The 24,964-nt window shown below is 37.3% G+C and overlaps 1 protein-coding gene across 2 annotated transcripts in view; it reads left to right on the forward strand.

Annotated features, from left to right (window-relative positions):
• YTHDC2 (YTH N6-methyladenosine RNA binding protein C2) overlaps positions 1–24,964 on the forward strand; it is a 90,536-nt gene that overhangs the window by 56,088 nt on the left and 9,484 nt on the right. For both annotated transcript variants that reach the window (XM_066382025.1, XM_066382026.1), the window contains 6 exons: positions 10,926–11,052; positions 12,083–12,288; positions 12,621–12,816; positions 19,099–19,208; positions 20,438–20,730; positions 24,589–24,760. In XM_066382025.1, the coding sequence (XP_066238122.1) occupies positions 10,926–11,052; positions 12,083–12,288; positions 12,621–12,816; positions 19,099–19,208; positions 20,438–20,730; positions 24,589–24,760 (1,104 nt within the window). The remainder of the gene's footprint in view (positions 1–10,925; positions 11,053–12,082; positions 12,289–12,620; positions 12,817–19,098; positions 19,209–20,437; positions 20,731–24,588; positions 24,761–24,964) is intronic.

Genomic DNA, 24,964 nt, shown 5'->3' on the forward strand with positions numbered 1-24,964 from the left:
CTGTTCATGTCCTCTTCCCATTTTTTTTATTGGATTGTTTGTTTGTTTGTTGTTGAGTTTTATGAGTTCTTTGTATATTTTGGATATCAGGCCCTTATCTGAGCTGTTGTTTGAAAATATCATTTCCCATTTAGTTGGCTTTCTGTTTATTTTGTTATCAGTTTCTCTTGCTGAGCAAAAACTTCTTAGTCTGATGTAGTCCCTTTCATTAATTTTTGCCTTCACTTCTCTTGCCTTTGCAGTCAGATTCATAAAATGCTCTTTAAAACCCAGGTCCATGAGTTGAGTACCTATGTCTTCTTCTATGTACTTAATTGTTTCAGGTCTTATGTTTAGATCTTTGATCCATTTTGAGTTAACTTTAGTACAGGGGGACAAACTGTAGTCCAGTTTCATTCTTTTGCATGTGACTTTCTAGTTTTCCCAGCACCATTTATTGAAGAGGCTTTCTTTTCTCCATTGTGTGTTGTTGGCCCCTTTATCAAAAATTATTTGACTATATATATGTGGTTTTATTTCTGGACTTTCTATTCTGTTCCATTGGTCTGAGTGTCTATTTTTCTGCCAATACAATGCTGTTTTGATTGTCGTGGCCTTATAATATAGTTTGAAGTCAGGTATTGTAATGCCCCCAGCTTCATTCTTTTTCTTTAGGATTGCTTTGGCTATTCGGGTTTTTTTATAGTTCCATATAAATCTGATGATTTTTTGCTCTATTTCTTTAAAAAATGTCATTGGAATTTTTATGGGAATTGCATTAAATTTGTATATTGCTTTGAGTAATATGGCCATCTTGATTATATTTATTCTTTCTAACCAAGAACAAGGTATATTCTTCCATCTTATTATATCTTTTTCGATTTCCCTTAACAATGGTTTATAGTTTTCATTATATAAATCCTTTACATTCTTTGTTATGTTTATTCCTAAGTATTTTATTTTTTTTGTTGCAATCGGGAAGGGAATTATTCTTTTGAGTTCGTTCTCAGTTGTTTCATTGTTGGCATATAGAAAGGTTATTGACTTCTGTATTTTGATTTTGTATCCTGCGACCTTACTGTATTGGTTTATTGTTTCTAGTAGTCTTTTTGTGAATTCTTTGGGGTTCTCGATGTATAGGATCATATCATCTGCAAAAAGTATACCTTTACTTCTTCTTTTCCGATATGGATGCCTTTAATTTCTTGGTCTTGTCTGATTGCTCTGGCTAGAACCTCTAGTACTACATTAAATAAGAGTGGAGAGAGTGGACAACCCTGTCTTGTTCCTGATTTAAGGGGGAAAGCCTTCAGTTTTGTGCCATTTAGTATGATGTTAACTGATGGTTTATCATATATGGCCTTTATCATGTTGAGATATTTTCCTTCTATACCCATTTTGTTGAGAGTCTTAAACATAAAATTGTGTATCGAAAGCCTTTTCTGCGTCTATTGATAAGATCATGTGGTTTTTGTTCTTTGTTTTGTTGATACGATGTATTACGTTAACCGTTTTACGTATGTTGAACCATCCTTGAGATTCTTGGATGAATCCCACTTGATCATGATGTATTATTTTTTTAATATGTTGTTGTATTCAATTTGCTAGTATTTTGTTTAGTATTTTAGCATCTGTATTCATTAGAGATATTGGTCTGTAGTTTTCTTTTTTTGTGCCATCCTTGCCTGGTTTTGGTATGAGGGTTATGTTGGCCTCAAAGTGTGTTTGGAAGTATTGCTTCTTCTTCAATTTTTGGAAGACTTTGAGTAGAATAGGAACCAAGTCTTCTTTGAATGTTTGATAAAATTCGCTGGTATAGCCGTCAGGGCCTGGACTTTTATTTTTGGGGAGGTTTTTAATGGTTTTTTTCTATTTCTTTTCTACTAATCGGTCTGTTTAGGCTTTCTGCTTTTTCTTGACTCAGTCTAGGAAGGTTGTATTGTTCTAGGAATTTATCCATTTCTTCTAGGTTGTTGAATTTAGTGGCATAAAGTTTTTCATAGTATTCTAAAATAATTCTTTGTATATCTACGGTGTCCGTGGCGATTTCTCCTCTTTCATTTTGGATTTTGTTTATATAAGTTCTTTCTCTTTTTTTCCTTGGTAAGTCTTGGCAAGGTTTTGTCAATTTTGTTGATCTTTTCAAAGAACTAGCTCCTTGTTCTATTAATTTTTTCTATAGTTTTTCTGTTCTCTATTTCATTTATTTCTGCTCTGATTTTTATTATTTCCTTTCTTTGGCTGGTTTTGGGTTGTCTTTGTTCCTCTTTTTCTAGTTCCTTAAGGTGTGAAGTTAAGTGGTTCACTTGGGCTCTCTCTTGTTTGTTCATATATACCTGAAGTGATATGAACTTCCCTCTTATCACTGCTTTTGCTGCATCCCGTAGATTCTGATATGTCGTATTGTCATTTTCATTTGTCTGTATATATCTTTTGATCTCTGCACTTATTTCTTCTTTGACCCATTCATTTTTTAAAAGTATGTTGTTTAGTTTCCACATTTTTTTTTTTTTTTGCATTTTTCTGAAGCTGGAAACAGGGAGAGACAGTCAGAAAGATCCCGCATGCGCCCGACCGGGATCCACCCGGCACGCCCACCATGGGGCGGCGCTCTGCCCACCAGGGGGCGATGATCTGCCCATCCTGGGTGTCGCCATGTTGCGACCCTCCTGGGCGTCGCCATGTTGCGACCAGAGCCACTCTAGCGCCTGGGGCAGAGGCCACAGAGCCATCCCCAGCGCCCGGGCCATCTTTGCTCCAATGGAGCCTTGGCAAGGCTGCGGGAGGGGAAGAGAGAGACAGAGAGGAAGGCGCGGCGGAGGGGTGGAGAAGCAAATGGGCGCTTCTCCTATGTGCCCTGGCCGGGAATCGAACCCGGGTCCTCCGCACGCTAGGCCGACGCTCTACCGCTGAGCCAACCGGCCAGGGCCAGTTTCCACATTTTTGTGGGATTTTTTTCCTCTTTTTTGCAGTTGAATTCTAGTTTCAAGGCTTTATGATCAGAAAATATGCTTGGTACAACTTCGATTTTTCTGAATTTGCTGATGTTGTTTTTGTGGCCCAACATATGGTCAATTCTTGAGAATGATCCATGTACACTGGAGAAAAAAGTATATTCAGTCACTTTGGGATGAAATGTCCTGTAGATGTCTATCATATCCAGGTGCTCTAGTTTTTGTTTAAGGCTACTATATCTTTGTTGATTCTCTGTTTGGATGATCGATCTAGAGCCATCAGCGCTGTATTGAGGTCTCCAAGTATGATTGTATTTTTGTCAGTTTTTGTTTTAAGGTCAATAAGTAGCTGTCTTATATATTTTGGCGCTCCTTGGTTTGGTGCATATATATTAAGAATTGTTATGTCTTCTTGATTCAGTGTCCCCTTAGCCATTATGAAATGGCCATTTTTGTCTCTGAGTACTTTTCCTGTCTTGTAGTCAGCATTATCAGATATGAGTATTGCTACGCCTGTTTTTTTTTGGATGTTATTTGCTTGGAGTATTGTTTTCCAGCCTTTCACTTTGAATTTGTTTTTATCCTTGTTACTTAGATGAGTTTCCTGTAGGCAGCATACAGTTGGATTTTCTTTTTTAATCCATTCTGCTACTCTGTGCCTTTTTATTGGTAAGTTTAATCCATTTACATGTATTGTAATTATTAACACTTGTGAGTTCCCTATTGTCATTTTATAGATTGCTTTCTGTTAGTTTTGTGTCTTGTTTGATCCTTCTCTTTCGTTTTTCTATCTTTTGTTTTTATTTGGTTGTATTCCATACATCTTTCCTCTGTTGCTATCTTTTTTATCTCATGTGCTTCTGTGGTGCTTTTTTCAATGGTGGTTACATTTAAGTAATGAAAAGGATTCCTACCCTGTTCATTGTAGCGCACTATTTTGGGAGTACTTTTGCAATCCATCGTCCTTTGCTACTGTTAATCTCCATCCTCTCCACCCCTTTCTTTTTGTTGTTGTCACAGTTTAAATTTGGTTTTATTGTGTTCTTTTTGGAGCTTTTACTTGTGGCTCTGTTTTTTTTTTTTTTTTCTTTGTATCTGATGGAGAACCCCCTTTAGTAATTCCTGGAGTGGGGGTTTTCTGATGATAAATTCCCTCATCTTTTCTGTATCTGTGAATGTTTTTATTTCTCCTTCATATTTGAAGGATAGCTTTGATGGGTATAGTATTCGTGGCTGAAAGTTCCTCTCTTTCAGGACTTTAAATATTGGGGTCCACTCTCTTCTAGCTTGTAGAGTTTCTGCTGAGAAATCTGATGATAATCTAATGGGCCTTCCTTTATATGTTGTATTCTTCTTTTCCCTGGCTGCCTTGAGAATTTTTTCTTTGCCGTTGGTTTGTGCCAATTTCATTATGATAACCCTTGGAGTAGGTTTCTTGGGGTTAAGAAAACTTGGAGTTCTGTTTGCTTCTTGAATTTGAGGCTTTAATTCTTTCCACAGGCTTGGGAAGTTCTCATCTATTATTTGTTTGAGTATGTTCTCCATTCCATTTTCTCTCTCTTCTCCCTCTGATATACCTGTTATTCTTATGTTATTCTTTTTGATGGAGTCAGATAATTCTTGTAGGGCTATCTCATTTTTTTTTTTAATTTTTGAGTCTCTTTCTTCCTCTCTCTGTTGTGCCTCAAGTTGCTTGTCTTCTATTTCACTAATCCTCTCTTCTATCTGGCCTGTTCTATTAGCTAAGCTTGTTACCTCGTTTTTCAGCTCGTGAATTGAGTTTTTCATCGCTGTTTGATTTGTTTTTATAGTTTCAATTTCCTTGGACATATATTCTTTGTGTTCATTGAGTTGTTTTCTGAGCTCCCTAAATTGCCTTTCTGTGTTTTCTTGTATATCTCAGAGGATTTTTTAGGATTTCTATTTTGAATTTTCTGTCATTTAGCTCCAAGGTTTCCAATATATTAAATTTTTTCTCCATAGATTTTTCCTCATCTAGCTGTGTTACCTCTCTTTCTTTTGTATCCATGATATTTGATTTTCTCTTCCTTAATGGCATCTGAGGGTGGTTTTGTTGATAGTATTAATGAGATTTAATAAAGAATAAAAAGTTAAAAAAATAAAAAATCGAAAAGTTGTTTTTTTAAAAAAAATTAATAATGAAATAAAGAAAAATAAAAATTTTAAAAAAAGGAAATTATTCCCCCCCCTTTTTTTCCTCTCCTCTCCTCTCCCCGCTTTCTTGAGAAAATCTTGTGGTGAACTGTGAATTATATTGTATTATATATAACAATGCCTTTAATGGAGGGCCTGAATTGGGGAAAAGTAATAAATGGGCAAAAAAATAAATAAATAAAATAAAAGAAGGGGGTATGGACCCACAAAAAGCAAATAAGGAAAAAATTTGGGTCAAGAATAAAATGATTTGCTTTTAGGTGTTGGTTGACTAAGAGTTATGATGAGAGGAATAAGAGGGAAACAGGAAAATGGGGGGACAAATTTAAAAATTACTATTGTATTTATTGGAACAAGAACTAGATAAAATGGAGAGCCAGGGATGGGAGCACTGCTAGTGAGTTAAAAAGGTGAAGTAAAACCCCCCCTGAAAATGCCACAAACATATGTTTGAGTCCCAGATAAGATAATTTGTTCGTTATTGAGGTTTGAATGAGAGGAGATGTAAAGGAGAAAGGAAGAAACTAATATAGAGGGAGAAAAGAAAGAGAGATAGAAAAAAAAAGAGGGAACCACTAAAAGAAGAAAAAAAGAGAGAGAGAGAGAGAGTTAAGAGTTTTGGAGTGCAACCCTCATAGAGAGAAAGGAAAAGAAAGAAAAGCTAATGGGAGATGTAACACTTATGGGTAGTGTAGTTCAAGGAGAGGAGAGAGTAAGACCGGCAGAGAGTTAATCGACCAAATTGGAGGAGGAAGAAAAAAATATCAAGAATGAAGATAAGAGAAACTAACGAACAAATATAATAAAATGGGGTAGGTTATAAAGTCTGCGGATTATTCTTGATTTTGAGAGGTTATCTTCTTGCTTTTTCTTTTCTCTCCCTCTTCCTGGTCGGTGACTCTGTACCCCGGGTTCCGCCCCTTTGGCATGCTCAGGTAGAGGTTTGCAGTTGATAAGTCTCTATGGCGATGTCATGTATTGTGCTTCAGTCTCGTTGGCAGTCGAGGCTCATTAACATTTATAGGCTCCGACAGTGAGAGAGTCCGTGTTCCTGGAGCCTTTCTCCTAGTCTTTCCTTCCTCAATTAGTAGCCTGATAATCCAGCTATGGGGTTGCTGCTGCCTCTGCGTGGATAGTAAGAGGCTCAAAGAGCTGGCAACTCCCCACTCTATTTCCACTCAGCACAGGGCTCTGGGTGAGGCTCAGTCAGTCAGAGCTGCTAGCATACTCAGGCGGGGCTTCCGCCCACTCCAAGACCTCTGGCTCTGCCACTCTGCCCCGTAACACGTGCGGGCGCCCACTCGCGGGGCGCTTGGAGGAAACTCTCGCTCACTATCTGCGCGCGCAGACCAGGATATCAGGCCGGCAGTCTCACACTCTGAGTGAAACCCCCACCCTCATCGAAAATTTCCAGTGTTGGAATTGGTTCTTGCTCTGTCCCCATGCGTGGCTTTTGCAAGGTGCTGGGGTGGCCCGAGATTCCGCTTTTGGCCCACACAAAGGCCCCTGACTCTGCTCCTCTGTGGGATAACACGGGCGCACACTGCTGAGGTACTCGGAGGAATCTCTCGCTCACTATCTTCACGAGCCGACCAGGAGATCGGGGAAAATGGCTGCCGCACTTGTCTTTCTTTGTCTGGGTTTGGTGCGAGTGTTAGGTTGTATTGCCTTGGTTGCCACAGGAACAGTTTTTCCTCGCCTTGTATCTCCGTGCCACAGCCTCGTTCGGCCGTTTGTGCTGCGGCCTGGATCTATTCACCCCCTTTGCCCGCCTTAGTTTCTATATTCTCAGTTCCCAGTGAAAGCCGCCCTGTTTAGGTTAGTGAGGAAGGCGGAGCATTTCTTACTCCCTATTTCCTTCGGGGTTTGGTTATATATTTAGCCAATTTTTCGCTCGACCATACCTTTGGGTGTATTGCGAAACATCTGGAGGCTCCAAGGATAGGTTTTTCTGTTTCTGGTTGAAGATCTTGTTGAGTTTTGGGGGAGATTTATCGGTATCACTTCCTACCCCGCCATTACTCTGACGTCATCCTGTGCCACATCTTCTTTATCCAGTCTTCTGTTTTGTTTGGTTTTTACAGTGATTAAAGCCTTTAAGAAAACTCTTGGCCAATACAGCAAGAATCCATAAAAGAGTAGTGTTCTTAACATGTTCACCAAATCCAAGTTGGCCCCAACATCATGCCAAATACCTGAAAAATGCAACCCAACCCCAGTTCAGTCTGTTAGGAGCTGTCACAGGGAGCAGGAGTCCAGGAACAGTCCACATCCAGGGAAAATCTGCATGGCACTGGAATTGTTGTCACAATTCTATACTTTGCAGCTCACATCCAAGTCCCAATGCCCGCTGTTTCTAGCTGGTAATGATTCAGGTAGACTGGAAAAGCCATCTGCATCATGCGTGGAGATGGAATTTCTGTTCTCCTAGCCTGGAGAGATGAGACCAGGTTGCTTTTCCCTGGAGCTCTGCGACTGTGGCTTGGTAAAGAGAACCTTGGGATACACTAAGATGGGTGGCAAAGGTAGATTCATAATAGAAGTTGGCAAAAGGGGGAAAGAGAGCTCTAAATTAGGAGTAGGTCCCAGCCTGAAATATGAGTGGGGCATTGAGGTAGGAGGAATAAAGGAAACACTATATATTAAACAAAGCAGCAGGAAATAGGACTGTCAACACCCACAACAGAGATCTTCGAGGGAAGAATAAAAAACCTGACTATTCAGGCAAGACATAGTTAAGTGGCCCTTGTGCAAATGAGATCAGTTTACCTGCTTCTTGGAAGAAATACCCTAGGCTCGTCCACAGTGTCATAGATGGGGCCGACGGTCCTGGGCACCTTCAGCCTTCAGTGGCAAACCCCAGCATTCTGGGCAAGGTTAGGTCATAGGTGGTTGGAGCAGGGCTGGAAGAGACTGAACCCTCCCTTAGAGGAGCGAGGGAGAAGCCTACCTTCCAGTGTCCCTGTTTGCTCACGGCAGAGGCATGTAAGTCTGGCAGGCTTTTAGCTCAATGACCTTCCTTTCCACTATTGAAGCAGGACCCAGATGGAATCCTATGAGACCCCTTTGGGGCATTGGAGCCTTTAAGGGTGTATCCTAAAAAAAAACTGGTAGTTCCCTTGATCTCTATTGGGCCTTTTCTGCCTCTAGGTATCTTAAAAGCCATGCTCAGAAGATCTCGCTGAGGGGTTTGAGGATCCTCATCTGCCTATATAAATCTTTTCCATATATCTGGAGCTATTTGGAAAAAGACAAAAAAGTGTTATTAGCTGGATCAAATAAAGAAGATAGTAGTTTGCAGGAGAAAAAGATTTGGCATCTTTTGTTCACTAGCATTCAAAAGAAATTAAAATTTTTTTTAAGTAAAAAGCATGATATGATAGACCCGTAGGAGTTCCAGGATATGACTCCCCCCTTTTAAATTTTTTAAATTTTTTTAAATTGACCTTAAAATATTTGCTGGGTGCACTTTAATAATACCTTGACTTGAAAGATTGTAAGAATGACAAAATACAGTAAATGCTTTTGCTCCATATGCAGGAGTATTGTCAGTTTAACCAGTTTAGGAAATCTAATAATAGAACAATGCATACAGACAGTGAGCTATAACATGCTTAGCAGCCTCTCCTGTTCTGACAGAGGTTACTATAAATCCAGAATATGTATGCATTGTAACGTGGACATAGGACTGTTTGCCAAATGAAGGTATATGAGTAACATCCATTTGCCAAAGTTGTCCTGGTAGGGGTCCTTGAGGGTTAACTCCAAATGAAGGGGCAGATTGTAGAATAGGACCCCTTGGACAGGATTTCCCAATCTGCCGTTCTGCTTCCCGAGAAAGTTGAAACTGTTTACACAGGGCTGCAGCGTTCTGGTGATGAATAGTATGAGACTGAATTGCTCGGTCTGTCATGGTTGCTCCAAATAATTTTCTTTTGGGTAGCTTGATCAACAAGGGCATTCCTAGGCCCTGGCTGGTTGGCTCAGTGGTAGAGCGTCGGCCTGGCGTGCAGGAGTCCCGGGTTCGATTCCCAACCAGGGCACACAGGAGCAGCGCCCATCTGCTTCTCCACCCCTCCCCCTCTCCTTCCTCTTTATCTCTCTCTTCCCCTCCTGCAGCCAAGGCTCCATTGGAGCAAAGTTGGCCTGGGTGCTGAGGATGGCTCTGTGGCCTCTGCCTCAGATGTTAGAATGGCTCTGGTTGCAACAGGGAAACACTCCAGATGGGCAGAGCATGCCCCCCTGGTAGGCGTGCCGGGTGGATCCTGGTCGGGCGCATGCGGTAGCCTGTCTGACTGCCTCCCTGTTTCCAACTTCAGAAAAATACAAAAGAAAAGAAAAAAAAAAAAAAGAAATAAAAAAGGGCATTCCCTTGTGCTAGAGCTCCAGGGAGCATGGAGTGGGCTCGAGTATGTCCTATAAAACATGGAGCTCTATGTTAACATACAAGTCTTTGAAGAAGGAGGAACTGCTGAAATAGTTCATCAGCATTTGTCCCTAAGACAGCAGTCTTTATAGTGGAAACACCATAAGTAAATATTTGCTGTCTGTATTAGATTAAAGGGGGAATATGGCAAATGCTAAAAATCCATGATAATGGCATATAATTCTAGACTTTGAGCTGATTTTAAGTTGACAGTTTCAGTATAAAGTCCATTGATTTGCAAGAGCGATTTGCCATTTAGTGGAAGTTTCCCAGAGCCATTGTTGTTGATCCTTTGAAAAAAGGAACAACAATAATTTTGAGGCTCAAAACCTATAAACTGTAAGGGTTGCCTATGCCCCTTGATAATCCAGGAGGCAACAAGATCAAAATATGGAAATGTATTCCATGGGCTATTAGATGGTTCAGTGTGCCCAAACTGTAGCTGCTCTTGTACCAATTGAGCAGCTGCCCTAAGTTTCTCCTGAGAAAGGGGCCATTGGTCTACCCATCAGAATTATCTGATTTCCAAGTAATTGGGTCTGCACAATGCATTATTGGGGTAGCAGGAGCTACCAAGGCCCCTATGCTAAATTTTGATATCCTAATCCACACCTTCTGATATTGGGTGCCACTTCTATGGGGGTGAGAATTCCTCGCTATTCTTTCCCTAGTCCCTTAGTGGGCAAAAATCTGCGATCAAGCATCTGAGTACTGACTAAACCATTAGGACTGACAAGCAGCGCTCCCATATTTTTCAAAACATCTCTACCCCACAAGTTAACTGGCCATCCAGGGAGCACATAAGGCTTAAAAAATCCAGAATGACCTTCTTAATCTTCCCAATGTAGAAAACTAGAACTTTGTTGAGGGAATTTATTCTGCCCTATACCTTGTAAGAAATTTTTTTCTTTTGTGATGTGAACTTTTAAGATCTCTAGACTGTTAACTAGATTTAGTGTGAAGATAGTTTCACAATATATACAAATATCAATCACTATGTTTTACTCCTGAAATTAATGTTATATGTCAATTATATCTCAGTAAAAATAAAACGTTTATTTTAAAAAAAGATCTATTCTTTTAACTACTTCCAAATATCACCTATAGTCACCATTGCTGTTCATTACATCCCCAGGACTTAAAACTTAATTTATAACTGGAAGTTGTGTCTTTGACCACCTTTACTTATTTTACTTACTCCTTCCTGTTGGTAACCACCATTCTGTTCTTTATATTTACAAGTTTGGTTTCTGAAAAAAAGTCATAGATTTTATAAAATAATTAGATGGAGAATTGATGTTGAGTGGTTAATATACTGGCTTTCAGTTACTTGACTGCCTACCTAAGAAGTTATTGGTAAATGTATCTATCTTATTATATAATTTTTATAGGCATGGCAGAAAGCACGAAGCGATGGGTGGGAACGAGCCTTTTGTGAAAAGAATTTTCTTTCACAAGCTACCATGGAAATAATTATAGGCATGAGAACTCAATTGCTTGGTCAACTTAGAGCATCAGGTAAAGTTTTTCCCCAAAGAACCTATTTAAACCACTGAAAGTACCCTGCCCATACCTTGTAGTATTTCTAGTGTTAACTGATACCATCATATATTATTTTTATGACATTATCACATTATTGTATATCTTATATTCATGAACTGCTTTGTAGACTTCTGTGTGACCTCAACTTTTGTCTGTTGAAAAAAATGATATTGCAGAAGTTTTAGCTGAGAAATGTATGAATACCTTTGATACTGTTGGCAGCAAGCAATTTATAATGCTTTTTTTGGCAAAGATAATTTAGATATTACAGTAGTCATTGTTAACAATTATTTAGCTCTATGAAATAAAAAGTATAAAAATTTAAGTAGATTGATATGAATGCTGGCCTTCATATTTTTAGAACATAAAGCAACAAGTAACACTTGAAGGTGCTTTGATTTTTATTTTTTTAAATCAAAAGAGAATGCCAGTGTTGCTATTTTATTTTAGAATTGTTCATTTCTTTTTGAGTAGTGTAGTACATTGAAGAAATACTCAGAAGAGAAGTGCCGGAGCCTGGATTTATGGATTAGCTGAAGTGCCAAAATAATGTAAAGATAAACCAGAGGAATTAGAGTTGTCTCAAATATGGGGAAATCTGAAAGACTTTAGAAACTTAAGCAAGAATACTCTATATTTACTCGACTTTACCTCCAATGTTTATCATAACCAAAAAATTATTAATACTTGTCAATGGAATGATTTAGGTTTTCAGCTATGATTTTAGTGTGTTTCAGATAGCAGCTTATGAACAACTTTACTGCAAGAATATGTAATTTTTAAAAAGTTCCTAAGTTTCTAATGAGTTTTCTACTTTCTTTATCCTGAGCAAACCTAAACTTTCCTAGAACTTTTATTCTATATTTTAAACTAGATTTTATTATTTATTGTAGAATTTGAATATTACTAAACTTATCTGAGTTATATAATTTTTTGTAAAAAACACAAATTTAAAAGCATATTTTGAACAATAGGAAAAGTGGGTGTGGTTTTTTCCTCTTTCTAGGTTTTGTTAGAGCACGAGGTGGTGGTGACATTCGAGATGTTAACACAAATTCTGAAAATTGGGCTGTCGTTAAAGCTGCATTGGTGGCAGGCATGTATCCTAATTTAGTCCATGTGGACAGAGAGAATTTAGTATTGACAGGGCCAAAGGAGAAAAAAGTACGGTTTCATCCCACTTCAGTTCTCAGTCAGCCTCAATATAAAAAGGTAAAACATTTTTAATACTCTTAGGCCTTGAGGTTTATAAAACTAACCTAATTTAGATGGTTGAAAAAATCAACAAAAAAAGGTTCCAAATACTGAACCTGTTTTATGAAATTAGTTTTATATGTATAATTTAGCATTGGAACAAAATTATGATTCACTCTTAGAGTTGAAAGAGTTAATTGTGTTAAGTAATGAGGACCTCTGTATAAACTACATGAGCAATGATTTGCTTTAATTTCTGCTTGGATATACATCACATATTTCATCAAGGGACTGTTTACATTTATAAGTATTGCCAGTTAACGATTTTTTGATTTTTTTTTTCCTAATAGATTCCTCCAGCCAATGGTCAAGCGGCAGCAATTCAGGCACTGCCCACAAATTGGCTAATTTACGATGAAATGACCAGAGCCCATAGAATTGCTAACATTAGATGCTGTTCAGTAGTGACACCCGTCACTGTATTGGTATTCTGTGGACCAGCTAGGTTGGCGAGTAATGCTCTTCAGGAATCTTCATCCTTCCGGGGTAAATGTATTATGAAGGAAATAAAAATCTATTGGAAATGAATTTTTTTACTAAACCAAATTTTGAGATTACAGAAACTTAGGTAGTAGTAGCTCCCTTTCAATATATTATGACTAATTTAAAAATACTAAAACATACCACTGTTCTTGAAATTAACTTCTAAGATAACTTGATTTTGATTAATCTTGCTGATAGGAAGTTTGTTTTTCTCTTCTATTGAATTTAAATGATAGTTTAACATAAATAAAGGTATTTATTTAAATGAAGTAATAATAGTAGTTACTCATAGTCTTTTTTACCCTTATTTAAATAATTTTTAATATATATATGAGAAATATTTTTATATATTATAAATTATATATTACAGATAGAAAAATATATAATAAACATGTATATATATGTTGTATATGTATACATATTTATGTATGTATGTATATGTGTGTGTGTATGTGTGTGTGTGTGTGTGTGTGTGTGTATATATATATATATATTTTTTTTTTTTTTTTTAATTATTTTACCCATCCATTTTTTTTTTAAGTATGAGGAAGGGAGATATTGAGATAGACTCCTATATGTGTCCCAACTGGGATCCATCTGGCAACCCCATCTGGGGCCAATACTTGAGTACTGAGCTATCCTCAACTCCTGGGGCCACACTTGAACCAGTAGAGCCACTGGCTGTGGGAGAAGAAAAGGGGGAGAAGAAAGGAGAGAGAAGCAGATGATCTCTTCTTCTGTGTTCCCTGACCAGGAGTTGAACCCGGGAGGTCCATATGCCTGGCTGATGCTGTATCCACTGAGCCACTGCCACAGCCCCATACTATTTTTTATATTCTTTTATTTTAATTATTTAATATATAAAAATATTTTAAGTATTTTATACTAATGGCTGAAAAATATTCTGTTGCAATAAAGTGGCATAATGCATTTAATATGCTTCTTTATAGTTGGACATCTTGATTATTTTTATCTATTGTTAGTGATTCAGCACATATTTATTGGGCATCTATTATATGTCAGGTATGTGCTAGGTATTGAGGATGTAACAGAAAGCAAGATAGACAAAGTGTTTCTGTCCTTAGGCATTTACAGGGTTGCAGATGTTAGACAGCAAAAAAGTAAGTAATTTGTGTAGTACTATGAAAGAAAGAAAGAAGCGGCTTTAGGGTTGACCTACTTTAGAAAGAAACCCTAGACAAGTTTCTCTGAGGAGATGTGATTTAAGCTAAAACCTAAAGTAGAAGAAGCCAGCCATGTGAAGATACAAAAATAAGCTGGCAAGGGCCAAGATTCTTTACTAGAATATGATCTAAGAATTGACAGAAAGATTATGTGATTGGAAACACAGTGGTCAAGGAGAGAGTGGGATGAGATAGGTTGAAAGAAAGGCAGGGACTTGTAAGTGGGAGAAGAAAGTGGGGTAAATGCAAGGGAAAACATTAAAAGGTTTTAAGTAAGGGAGTAACATGATGTGATTTATGTTCAAAAAGACCATTTGGCTGTGAGAATGGAATGCTGAAGGAACAGAATGGGAGGGAGGATGCAGGTAGGAGTTTTTGCAGTGGTCTTTTGACAGATAATGATGGCCCAGAACTATAGTGTTGGCAGCTGATATTAAGAGAAGTACATTCAGAATTATTTTGGAGATAGTATTAGTAACTACTGGGTTGAATGTGGGTGTTGAGTGAAAAGGAGAAGTCATTAACTCCCAGGTTTTGGTTGTGGTAGCTTGTTGAATAACTGATGCCACTTATTTGAGATTGAGGTTGTATAGAAGTCAGTTCTGTTTTCTACATGCTAAGTTTGAGACAGCTAAGGCATCCTAAATAAGACATTTTCTGGAGATATTGGATTTACATATCTGGAGTTCAGGGAAGAAACCTAGGCTAGCAATACAAATTTGGAAGTCACCAGCTTATAGACAATACTAAAGACATTAAAATGGATATCCTGATGGAATGTGTAAGTAGAGAAGAGGGTTCTTGACAACACTCAGAGAAATTCTAAGTTTTAGAATATGAGTAGAGGAAGAAAGAATGACCAGGTGTTGAAGGTAAATATGCTTCAAAATGGAATAGTCAGCTCTCCTGAATGTTACTTTGAGAGATTGAAAAAGATGTGTACTGAAAATTGTTTGTTGTATCTGTCAGTATGGCGGTCATTGATGACCTTTACAAGAGCAGTTACAGTGGAGTGATGGGGCCCATAGAGGGTTAAGTTTGCCTAGAAAGAGTAGAAACAGTATGGTAAGTAACTCATGAGGACATGAGTAAGTTGAGGGCATTGATACATTTATGTCTTATCTGTGTGTCCTTTTGCTTTCATAAAATATTTTCTTTGATATAAAATTCCTTTAAATAGAAAAAGAATATGAATATTATTTATGGTTCTTACTTCATACACAGCCATTGTAGGGCCATTAAGAGTGAATTTCATTGCAACTACATACCATCATTAGGTACTATTGTAGCTTTAAAAAGTAAATTTGCGCCTGACCAGGCGGTGGCGCAGTGGATAGCGCATTGGACTGGGATGCAGAGGACCCAGGTTCGAGGCCCCAAGGTCGCCAGCTAGAGCGCAGGCTCATCTGGTTTGAGCAAAAGCTCACCAGCTTGGACCCGAGGTTGCTGGCTTGCGCAAGGGGTTACTCGGTCTGCTGAAGGCCCGTGGTCAAGGCACATATGAGAAAGCAATCAATGAACAACTAAGGTCTCGCAACGAAAAACTGATGATTGATGCTTCTCATTTCTTTCCATTCTTGTCTATCGGTCCCTGTCTATCCCTCTCTCTGACTCTCTCTCTGTCCTTGTAAAAAACAAACAAACAAAAAGTAAATTTGCTATATTAGTAAATATGTTAATAAAATATATTTTTAAAGAAGATTTTTAAGTTTACACTTTTAATTTTATTTCTGTGAAAAAGAAATTATTATCCATGCATTTGCTTATATTTCTCTTTAATTGAGTTGTTTAATCTTTTGCCTATTCATTTGAGTGCTGATATTTTTCTTAACTGTTTCATGACTTTAAAGCTGTTAGTCTTTTTTCTATCATATGTAATATAATATAATATAATATAATATAATATAAGATAATATAATATAATATTTTTTCTTGGCTTTACATAACTTGAGTCTGTATTTTGATTACTATATATTCAAACTGAATAATCTTTTTCTATACTGCTCATTTCAAAGCTGAGAAAGTTTCATCTTGCATGGACCTAATAAGTACATTTTTTTTCTTCTTCTATAATTTGATTTTTAAGGTATTTTTTCTAAACATGTTGCATTGTCTCTGGTTTAGAGCTAATGTTTTTCTAGTGTAGATGTAATGTTTTTCCAAGTGCTTTTCCCTTACCGGCACCATTTATAAATAATCCTTCTGTATCCTCCTTTAGAAAGCTTACATTGATTTCATATTACATTTGGCATTTTAAAACTTTTTGTATATTCCTTTAAACTTCTGCTATATTATACCATCTTAGTCAATAGTTTTGTTTTTTAATAAGCTCTAATATCTGGTAGTGGAGGATCTACCTGTAACTTTATGCTGCTTTTCTGTTGTTAAGTTTTGATAATCTTACCTACTTTTTAATGATTATTGAATAGTCATCTTCTTGTAACCCTTTTTGCACCTAAGAAATCTTTTGTGATTTTAACTTACTGTTACTTCCAGCAAATTTAATATATTCTATTTAGTCATACCTTCTATTAAATTTAGCCATATTTTTGGGGGTAACTTTATAAAGGTTAGATATAATTCTTAAAATGATCATTAAGCTGTTTTATTGCTGGTTTTGAATTATTACAGTAGATAGGTTATTTTTCTCATTTTCCTGCTGATTTTGCTTAATAGGAACAATACTGTGGACAGTATATTTTATTTGCTGCTTTACTAAGCTCTTATTAATCCTTTAGATTATTTATTAATCTAAAGTAATACTTTGTTACCATAATTTATTTTTTCAATTTCTTTTTTATGATTTTGGAAAACCATGTTAATAGTCTGTTTCATTTTTTAAAATTTTAAAGGTTTGAATTTTAAAGTTGTACCATTGATTTAATGTTAATTTTTGTTTTAGTAAATTAAGAAGGATTGTTATTTTTGATGTTTTAAAAAATGTGTTGAATTTTATTTATTTATTTATTTATTTATTTATTTATTTATTTATTTATTTAATTTTTCCAAAATGAGAAGGGGCGGGGAGGAGGCAGGCAGACAGACAGACTCCCACATGCGTCCGACCGGGATCTACCCGGCATGTCCACCAGGGGGCAGTGCTTAGCCCCTCTGGAGCATTTCTCCGCTGCACTGGGAGCTGTTCTACATTCTAGCACCTGAGGTGGAGGCCATGGAGCCATCCTCAGCACCCAAGCCAGCTTTGCCTCAATGGAGCCTTGGCTACGAGAGGGGAAGAGAGAGATAGAGAGGAGAGAGGGAAGTGTGGAGAAGCAGATAGGCGCTTTTCCTGTGTGTCCTGGCCGGGAATTGAACCCGGGACTTCCATACGCCTGGTGGACGCTCTACAGCTGAGCCAACTGGCCAGGGCCAATGTGTTGAATTTTTAAAATAGTTTTTGAGCATTTCATATAATTTGTTTAGCTCACTGACATGATATATATGTTTGTGGGTTTTTTTGTATTTTTCTGAAGTTGGAAACAGGAGGCAGTCAGACAGACTCCCGCATGTGCCAGACCGGGATCCACCCGGCATGCCCACAGGGGGCGATGCTCTACCCATCTGGAGCGTTGCTCTGTCACAACCAGAGCTATTCTAGCACCTGAGGCAGAGGCCATGGAGCCATCCTTAGCACCCGGGCCAACTTTGCTCCAATGGAGCCTTGGCTGCAGGAGGGGAAGAGAGAGACAGAGAGGAAGGAGAGGGGGATGGATGGAGAAGCAGATGGGCGCTTCTCCTGTGTGCCCTGGCCGGGAATCGAACCTGGGACTCCTGCACACCAGGCCGACGCTCTACCACTGAGCCAACTGGCCAGGGCCGATATATATGTTTTTTTATGGAACTATAATTTTGTGCCAAGGATAAACCTTTGTTGAATTAAGGATCATTTATTGTAATGCTAAATATTTTAGCTAGCATTTATTAAAATTGTTATATTCACTAGTGAGGCTGACCTATAGAGTTTGTGTGTTCTGTGCATGTGCTCATTTACTTATCTTCAGATTTTAGGTTTTATCAGGTTTTAGGGTTTGGTTTATATTTCTCTGATTAAAGGAACTGGCTATTATTTGATTTTTGAAAGTTTGAGAGACTTGATATTCTGGATTTCTTTATTGTTCTTTAAGGACATCTTGAATTTTATCCTTAAATAATCTGAGTTTTTCTGTATCTTATTCTTTCAGTTTTAGTAATTATGTGTTCTTTCAGTTTATTTTGTAGAAAAGAATAAATTTATTGGAAAGTTTTAAGTTCCTTCCATAATTATGCATAGTATATCTTTTTAGCTTAATTTTTATATTCATTTTTATAACCTTATTCTCAGTTCTGATTTTGTAGTTAGATTTGCGCTTTTTTCTCTTAAATTTACCAGAGGGTTGCCTATTAGGTTTTCAAGAACTGGATTATAGCCTGACCAGGTGGAAGTGCAGTGGATGGAGTGTTGGACTGGGACACAGAGGACCCAGGTTCAAAACCCTAGGTTTGCTGGCTTGAGCACGGGCTCACCAGCTTGAGCCCAAGGTCACTGTCTTGAGCAAGGAATGACTTGCTCTGCTATAGCCCTCAGGTCAAGGCACGTATGAGAAAGCAATCAATGAACAACTAAGGTGCCACAATGAAGAATTGGTGCTTCTCATCTCTCTCCCTTCCTATCTGTCCCTATCTGTCTCTCTCTCTGTCTCTCTCTCTCACACACACACAAAAAGAAACTGGATTATAGTTTTAAATGTGAATAACATTTTGTCTTAATACATCAATTTTTTGCTTAATAATTTTAGTTATTATTTAACTTAATAAATTTAGTTATTATAATGTTCTTTGTCTAGTAATTATTTGAATGTACTTTTGATTTTTTAATTTCTTGTCTTTTTTGTTTTGTTGCATTGTGTTAGAGATGGTAGTCTTTACAATTCTTTTTTCCTTCTCCTTTTAAATATTGACATTTAATTTGTGACTTGTGGGGTTTAGAGAACTCCCACATGAATTATTAGTATAGCAGGAGGATTTCTTTAAATATGAAGTGTCTATCTAATTTACTTATTCTTTTTTGCTATCATATAAGATGGTAAAAGTGAACTTTTTTTTTCAATATTTGTTTGAACAGTGGATGGTATTTCTAACGACAGTAGTGATAGTGAAATGGAAGATAGAACTACTGCTAATTTGGCAGCTTTGAAACTTGATGAGTGGCTCAGTTTCAAACTAGAGCCTGAGGTAAGTTGCTTTTTAGTAGTGTGATAAATTTTTTTTATTCAGTTCATATGAATTGATAAACAATATAAAGAAAATTATGTCTATAATATTGCGCTCTTAATATTAGGGAATACAGCTTGTTTTTCAGTGTTAATAAGGCCATCAGATAGTCTTTGCTGTATTGGGGTTTATTCCAACAGAGGATTTGGAAAACCTACATGAGGGTCCATATTTATGTATGGTAATATTTGAGTATTTCTGTGTATATAAGAAAACTTTGAGTATTGGCTACACAAGCACTCCCTTTATTTTGTATAACTCTTTCTAAGAGAAAGACCTGAGTTTTTATATTCATTTTTTGTTTTGTTTTGGCAGCTAAGCTGTGGATAGTCAACACTGGCTTGATTTACTTTCTTACTAGTCATTTGTTCATTCATTTCTTCAGCCTACTGTATGTAGTCTTACTCGCATTTCCACCTGTCTGTCCAGTCCGTCACTTCACTGAAGTTGTACTTGCTGAGGCCAACACTGTCTTCATGTTGTCAAAGCCAACCTGCTGTCCTTGACAAATTTGACCTTCTCTTGTTTTTGACACTATTGTCCATACCTTTCTTTTTGTAATTCTGTCTTTCCCATTTTTCTTTCTCACCCCTGCCTGACCTTCTTTGTCACCAGTTACTGTGACATTAATCCTTCCTGATTCTTCTTTGTAGAGAGATCATTCATTCTTAGTTTCTTTCACTCACTCTTCTATATGTGTTTGTGCCTTAAATGATATGTCTTCCAGTACTCCTGTTTTCACTGTCTCTGCACAATCTCTAGGGACCTATCTCTACATGTGGATTTAGTAACCATTTATGCATTGATAACTGCCATGTCTGTATCTAGCTTAGGACTTTCTCTGGACCTATGAATTCAGCTGCTTTTTGGATATCATTGTTTGGATGTTCCACAAACAGTAAAATAAAAATTGAATGGAACTAAATGTATTTTTGTTTAGTTACCCTGCTGTTGATTTTCCATATTAATAACACTCTACCACATATTGTATACTGTCTCTCTCATTAAACTTTCATTTGATTTTGTGCTTCAATTATGGTAAATAAGTTTTATTTCACTCATGCTGCAAAAAGAATGAAATTAGTAGTAAATTATATGAAATGTAAAACTTGTTCTATATTTGCAGACCTTAACTAATAAACAGCTCTCTTGCAATATCTATTTGAACTAAGGACACTATTTTATTACAGGCTGCCAGTTTATTGCTGCAGCTCAGACAGAAGTGGCACAGCTTATTTTTACGCCGAATGAGAGCTCCATCTAAACCTTGGTCTCAAGTTGATGAAGCTACCATTAGAGCAATTATAGCTGTTTTAAGCACTGAAGAACAGTCTGCAGGTTTACAACAACCATCTGGGATTGGCCAAAGGCCAAGGCCTATGTCTTCAGAAGAACTTCCTTTGGCATCATCTTGGAGGTCAAATAATAGCAGGAAAACTTCAGCTGATACTGAATTTTCTGATGAGCCTACTACTGCAGAAAGGTACATTTACAACATTTTATTGAAATGGGAGACAGTTTCTTCAGGAAAATGAGTTATTTATCATTGAACCATGTGCTTTTTTAATATTTAGAAATTACATTTTTATAATGTAAGATACAAAAAAGGTCACAATAAAATGCGAAGAGATGTTTCCTTTTCAAGCATAATTCTTATAAGCATTAAGATAATAATAATAATGATTTTAAGCTCCTGACGTGAGCTATTTAATAAGGATTTTTTTGGGGGGTCAGGAAGAATTCAAAATGTTAAATTTCAAGAATTCACCAATTTAGGGTCTGTTAAAAAGATAACAACGTTTATTTATTATACATTTTAGTTAATATATGTTAAGTGGCACCTTTCCTAGATACCCTACGAAAGGAAGTATTGGCTATGGTCATTCAAAAGGACAACCTCCTGCCCTGGCCAGATAGCTCGGTTGGTAAGAGCATTGTCTCAATATGTAGAGGTGACTGGTTTGATCCCCGATCAGGGCACATACAGAAACAGATCAATGGTTTTGTCTCTCTCTCTCCCTTCTTCTTTCTCTCAAAATCAAATAAATTAAAAAAATAAAATAATAACTTCCCCACAAGTATTACCTAGCTATCAATATTACTGACTAGTATCTCTACAGAAAAATCATTCATTTATTCATTCATGAGAGGAAAACTTGAATTTATCAGAGGAAAAAACCCTGAAAAATTATCTTTTATACTTATTATCAAGTTGTTACTGATTCACATATACATTTTTTGTTGCTGTCTTTTAAATTTTTATTTATTTATTTATTTTTATTTATTTTTTTATAAATAAATTTTTATTTTAATGGGGTGACATCAATAAATCAGGGTACATATATTCAAAGAAAACATGTCCAGGTTATCTTGTCATTCAATTATGTTGGATACCCATCACCCAAAGTCAGATTGTCCTCCGTCACCTTCTATCTAGTTTTCTTTGTGCCCCTCCCATTCCCCCTCCCCCTCTCCCTCCTTCCCTCCCCCCACCCCCCGTAATCACCACACTCTTGTCCATGTCTCTTAGTCTCGTTTTTATGTCCCACCAATGTATGGAATCCTGCAGTTCTTGTTTTTTTTCTGATTTACTTATTTCACTCTGTATAATGTTATGAAGATCCCACCATTTTGTTGTAAGTGATCCGATGTCATCATTTCTTATGGCTGAATAGTATACCATGGTGTATATGTGCCACATCTTCTTTATCCAGTCTTCTATTTTTTTTTAACAGTGATTAAAGCCTTTAAGCAAACTCTTGGCCAATACAGCAAGAATCCATAAAAGAGTAGTGTTGCTGTCTTTAAGTTTTAGCTATTTTATTTTATTTGAGAAATAAGCAATCCTTTTTCTAAAATATTTTTTTTCTTTTGCCTTTTTTGTTTACGTTTCAAAATAAACACCGCACATTCTCATTTTACCCTCCGGTATTTAAATATGCAGCTCTTAAAACTACAAGCTTGATTTTCTGCAAAATCAAAATCTAATTATCAATCCCAATAAAATGATCTTTTCCCCAATTCTCTATAGATTTATTGAAATTAGCATCCAAGGGAGGACTTATATATTGTATTAGGGTATTTCTTTCTTTCTTTCTTTCTTTCTTTCTTTCTTTCTTTCTTTCTTTCTTTCTTTCTTTCTTTCTTTCTTTCTTTCTCAGAGACAGAGAAAGAGTCAGAGAGAGGGACAGATAGGGACAGACAGGAACGGAGAGAGATGAGAAGCATCAATCATCAGTTTTTTGTTGTGACACCTTAGTTGCTCATTGATCGCTTTCTTATATGTGCCTTGACTGTGGGCCTTCAGCAGACCGAGTAACCCCTTGCTCAAGCCAGCGACCTTGTGTCCAAGCTGGTGAGCTTTGCTCAAACCAGATGAGCCTGCGCTCAAGCTGGCGACCTCGGGGTCTCAAACCTGGGTCCTCTGCATTCCAGTCTGATGCTCTATCCACTGCGCCACTGCCTGGTCAGGTGTATTAGGGTATTTCTTAAGTTTCTTGTGATTTAGAGCAGTTCCTCTACTGACTTTTTTGAAGAAACTAGGTCAATTGTACTGTTAGATGTACACCAGGTCGTTGAATAACATCATTTTATTCAAAGTGTTTCATTATAACGTTGATGAGATAAGATGCCATAGTTACTTAACTTTGTTTATATCAATTAGCTTATGGTAAAATTGGTTTCTTTTTTTTTTTTTTTTTTTTTTTGTATTTTTCTGAAGCTGGAAACGGAAGAGACAGTCAGACCAGGATCCACCCGGCACGCCCACCAGGGGCGACGCTCTGCCCACCAGGGGGCGATGCTCTGCCCCTCCGGGGCGTCGCTCTGCCGCGACCAGAGCCACTCTAGCGCCTGGGGCAGAGGCCAAGGAGCCATCCCCAGTGCCCGGGCCATCTTTGCTCCAATGGAGCCTTGGCTGCGGGAGGGGAAGAGAGAGATAGAGAGGAAGGAGGGGGGGGGGTGTGGAGAAGCAAATGGGCGCTTCTCCTATGTGCCCTGGCCGGGAATCGAACCCGGGACTTCTGCACGCCAGGCCGACGCTCTACCGCTGAGCCAACCGGCCAGGGCCAAATTGGTTTCATTATACATCATTTGCTTAAAGTCACAGCACCTGTTGAGAATGCTGAGTACTTACTGAACCACATTCTGGTTTTGTCTCTATTTTTTCCTGGCATTATTTATTGCTCTACCTTAAGTATTTCATATAAAATGGTAGTTAGCTCTCAGTGCTTGATTAGATCCTACATTTTGTGAGAATATATTATAGGTGGTACTGTGAACTCTATATTGCATGACTTAAGGAAATACTTAAAAAAATTTTTTTGTTAATGTCTGGTAGTTCCACAAAAAAAAGCTCAGATAAATTAAGAGACTTGCTCAGGATCACATACCTCATTAGTTGTAAATTTATTACTGTCCTAGAAATCTTTTACCCTGACTCTTGTCTAGTATTATTTCCACTTTACCCTAACATAATTTTTAGTAAGATTTTTTTGTTTTGTTTTTTGTTTAACAAGAACGAGAGACAGAGAGAGGGACAGATAGGGACAGACAGAAAGGGAAAGAGATGAGAAGCATCAATTTTTCATTGCAGCATTTGTTTTTCATTGGTTGCTTTCTCATATGTGCCTTGACTGGGGGGTTCCAGCTGAGCCAGTGACCCCTTGTTCAAGCCAGCGACCTTTGGGCTCAAGCCAGTGACTATGGGGTCATGTCTATGATTTCACGCTCAAGCCATTGACCCTGCGCTCAAGCTGGTGAGCCCTCACTCTAGCCAGATGAGCCCCTGCTCAAGCTGGCAATCTCTGGGTTTTGAACCTGGGTATTCTGCACCCCAAGCCGATGCTCTATTTACTCTACCACCACCTGGTCAGGCATTTTTAGTAAGTTTTTAAAATCTATTTTATTTGGCTGTAAGGCAGCTCTAAAGTATTGGATAAAGGTAGAAGGGAAGTAGAGTGGGTGATATTCTTATAAGGGTCAAAAAGACATTAAATATCAATATAAAATACAGTTGTTAAAGACCTCTGCTGTACCATCATAAAAGAGGTTAGGAATTTTGTAGGGGAAATAGTACTTGAGTAATTGTTAATATTAACTTAAAGTCTTTTGTAGACTGTTTTAAATGTATTTTAGCCTATTATTTTTGTTAAGTATACCCTAATAGTCCAACTGTTTCTTAACTTCCAAATGTAATAAAAGAATGAAATTCCCCTTTAAAATAATATTCTGTCAGTTATACTGTCCTTGAAATTTTGATTTGAAATGGCATCTGCATTGTATTATGGATTTACATATAACTTAAATATAATGGATCTTTGCTTCCTCCTTCTTACTCAAGAGTATTGATGAAATCTCCATCTCCAGCACTACACCTACCTCAGAAGTACAAAGATAGAGGAATTTTACATCCTAAACGAAGCACTGATGACCGATCAGATCAGTCATCTGTAAAATCTACAGAAGATTACCCAAGTCCTTGTGCTAGCCCTTCTCCTCCATCCTCAGGAAAGGTAGAGTGTCTAAAAGTTGATGTAACAAGGATCAGATTTGTAGCAGATATAATATTACATATTTAGACAAAATTATAAACCAATTATTTTCAGTTACTAATTGTGGTCTTTATTCTAGATATATATTGAAGCTGGCAAACTTGAGACACCTTGAGTAAAGTTTTTACTTTTTTTTGCTTGCCAAATTTTTCTAATTATTACTTG

The sequence above is a fragment of the Saccopteryx leptura genome, chromosome 4, assembly GCF_036850995.1.
Source record: "Saccopteryx leptura isolate mSacLep1 chromosome 4, mSacLep1_pri_phased_curated, whole genome shotgun sequence".
Classification (NCBI taxonomy): domain Eukaryota; kingdom Metazoa; phylum Chordata; class Mammalia; order Chiroptera; family Emballonuridae; genus Saccopteryx; species Saccopteryx leptura.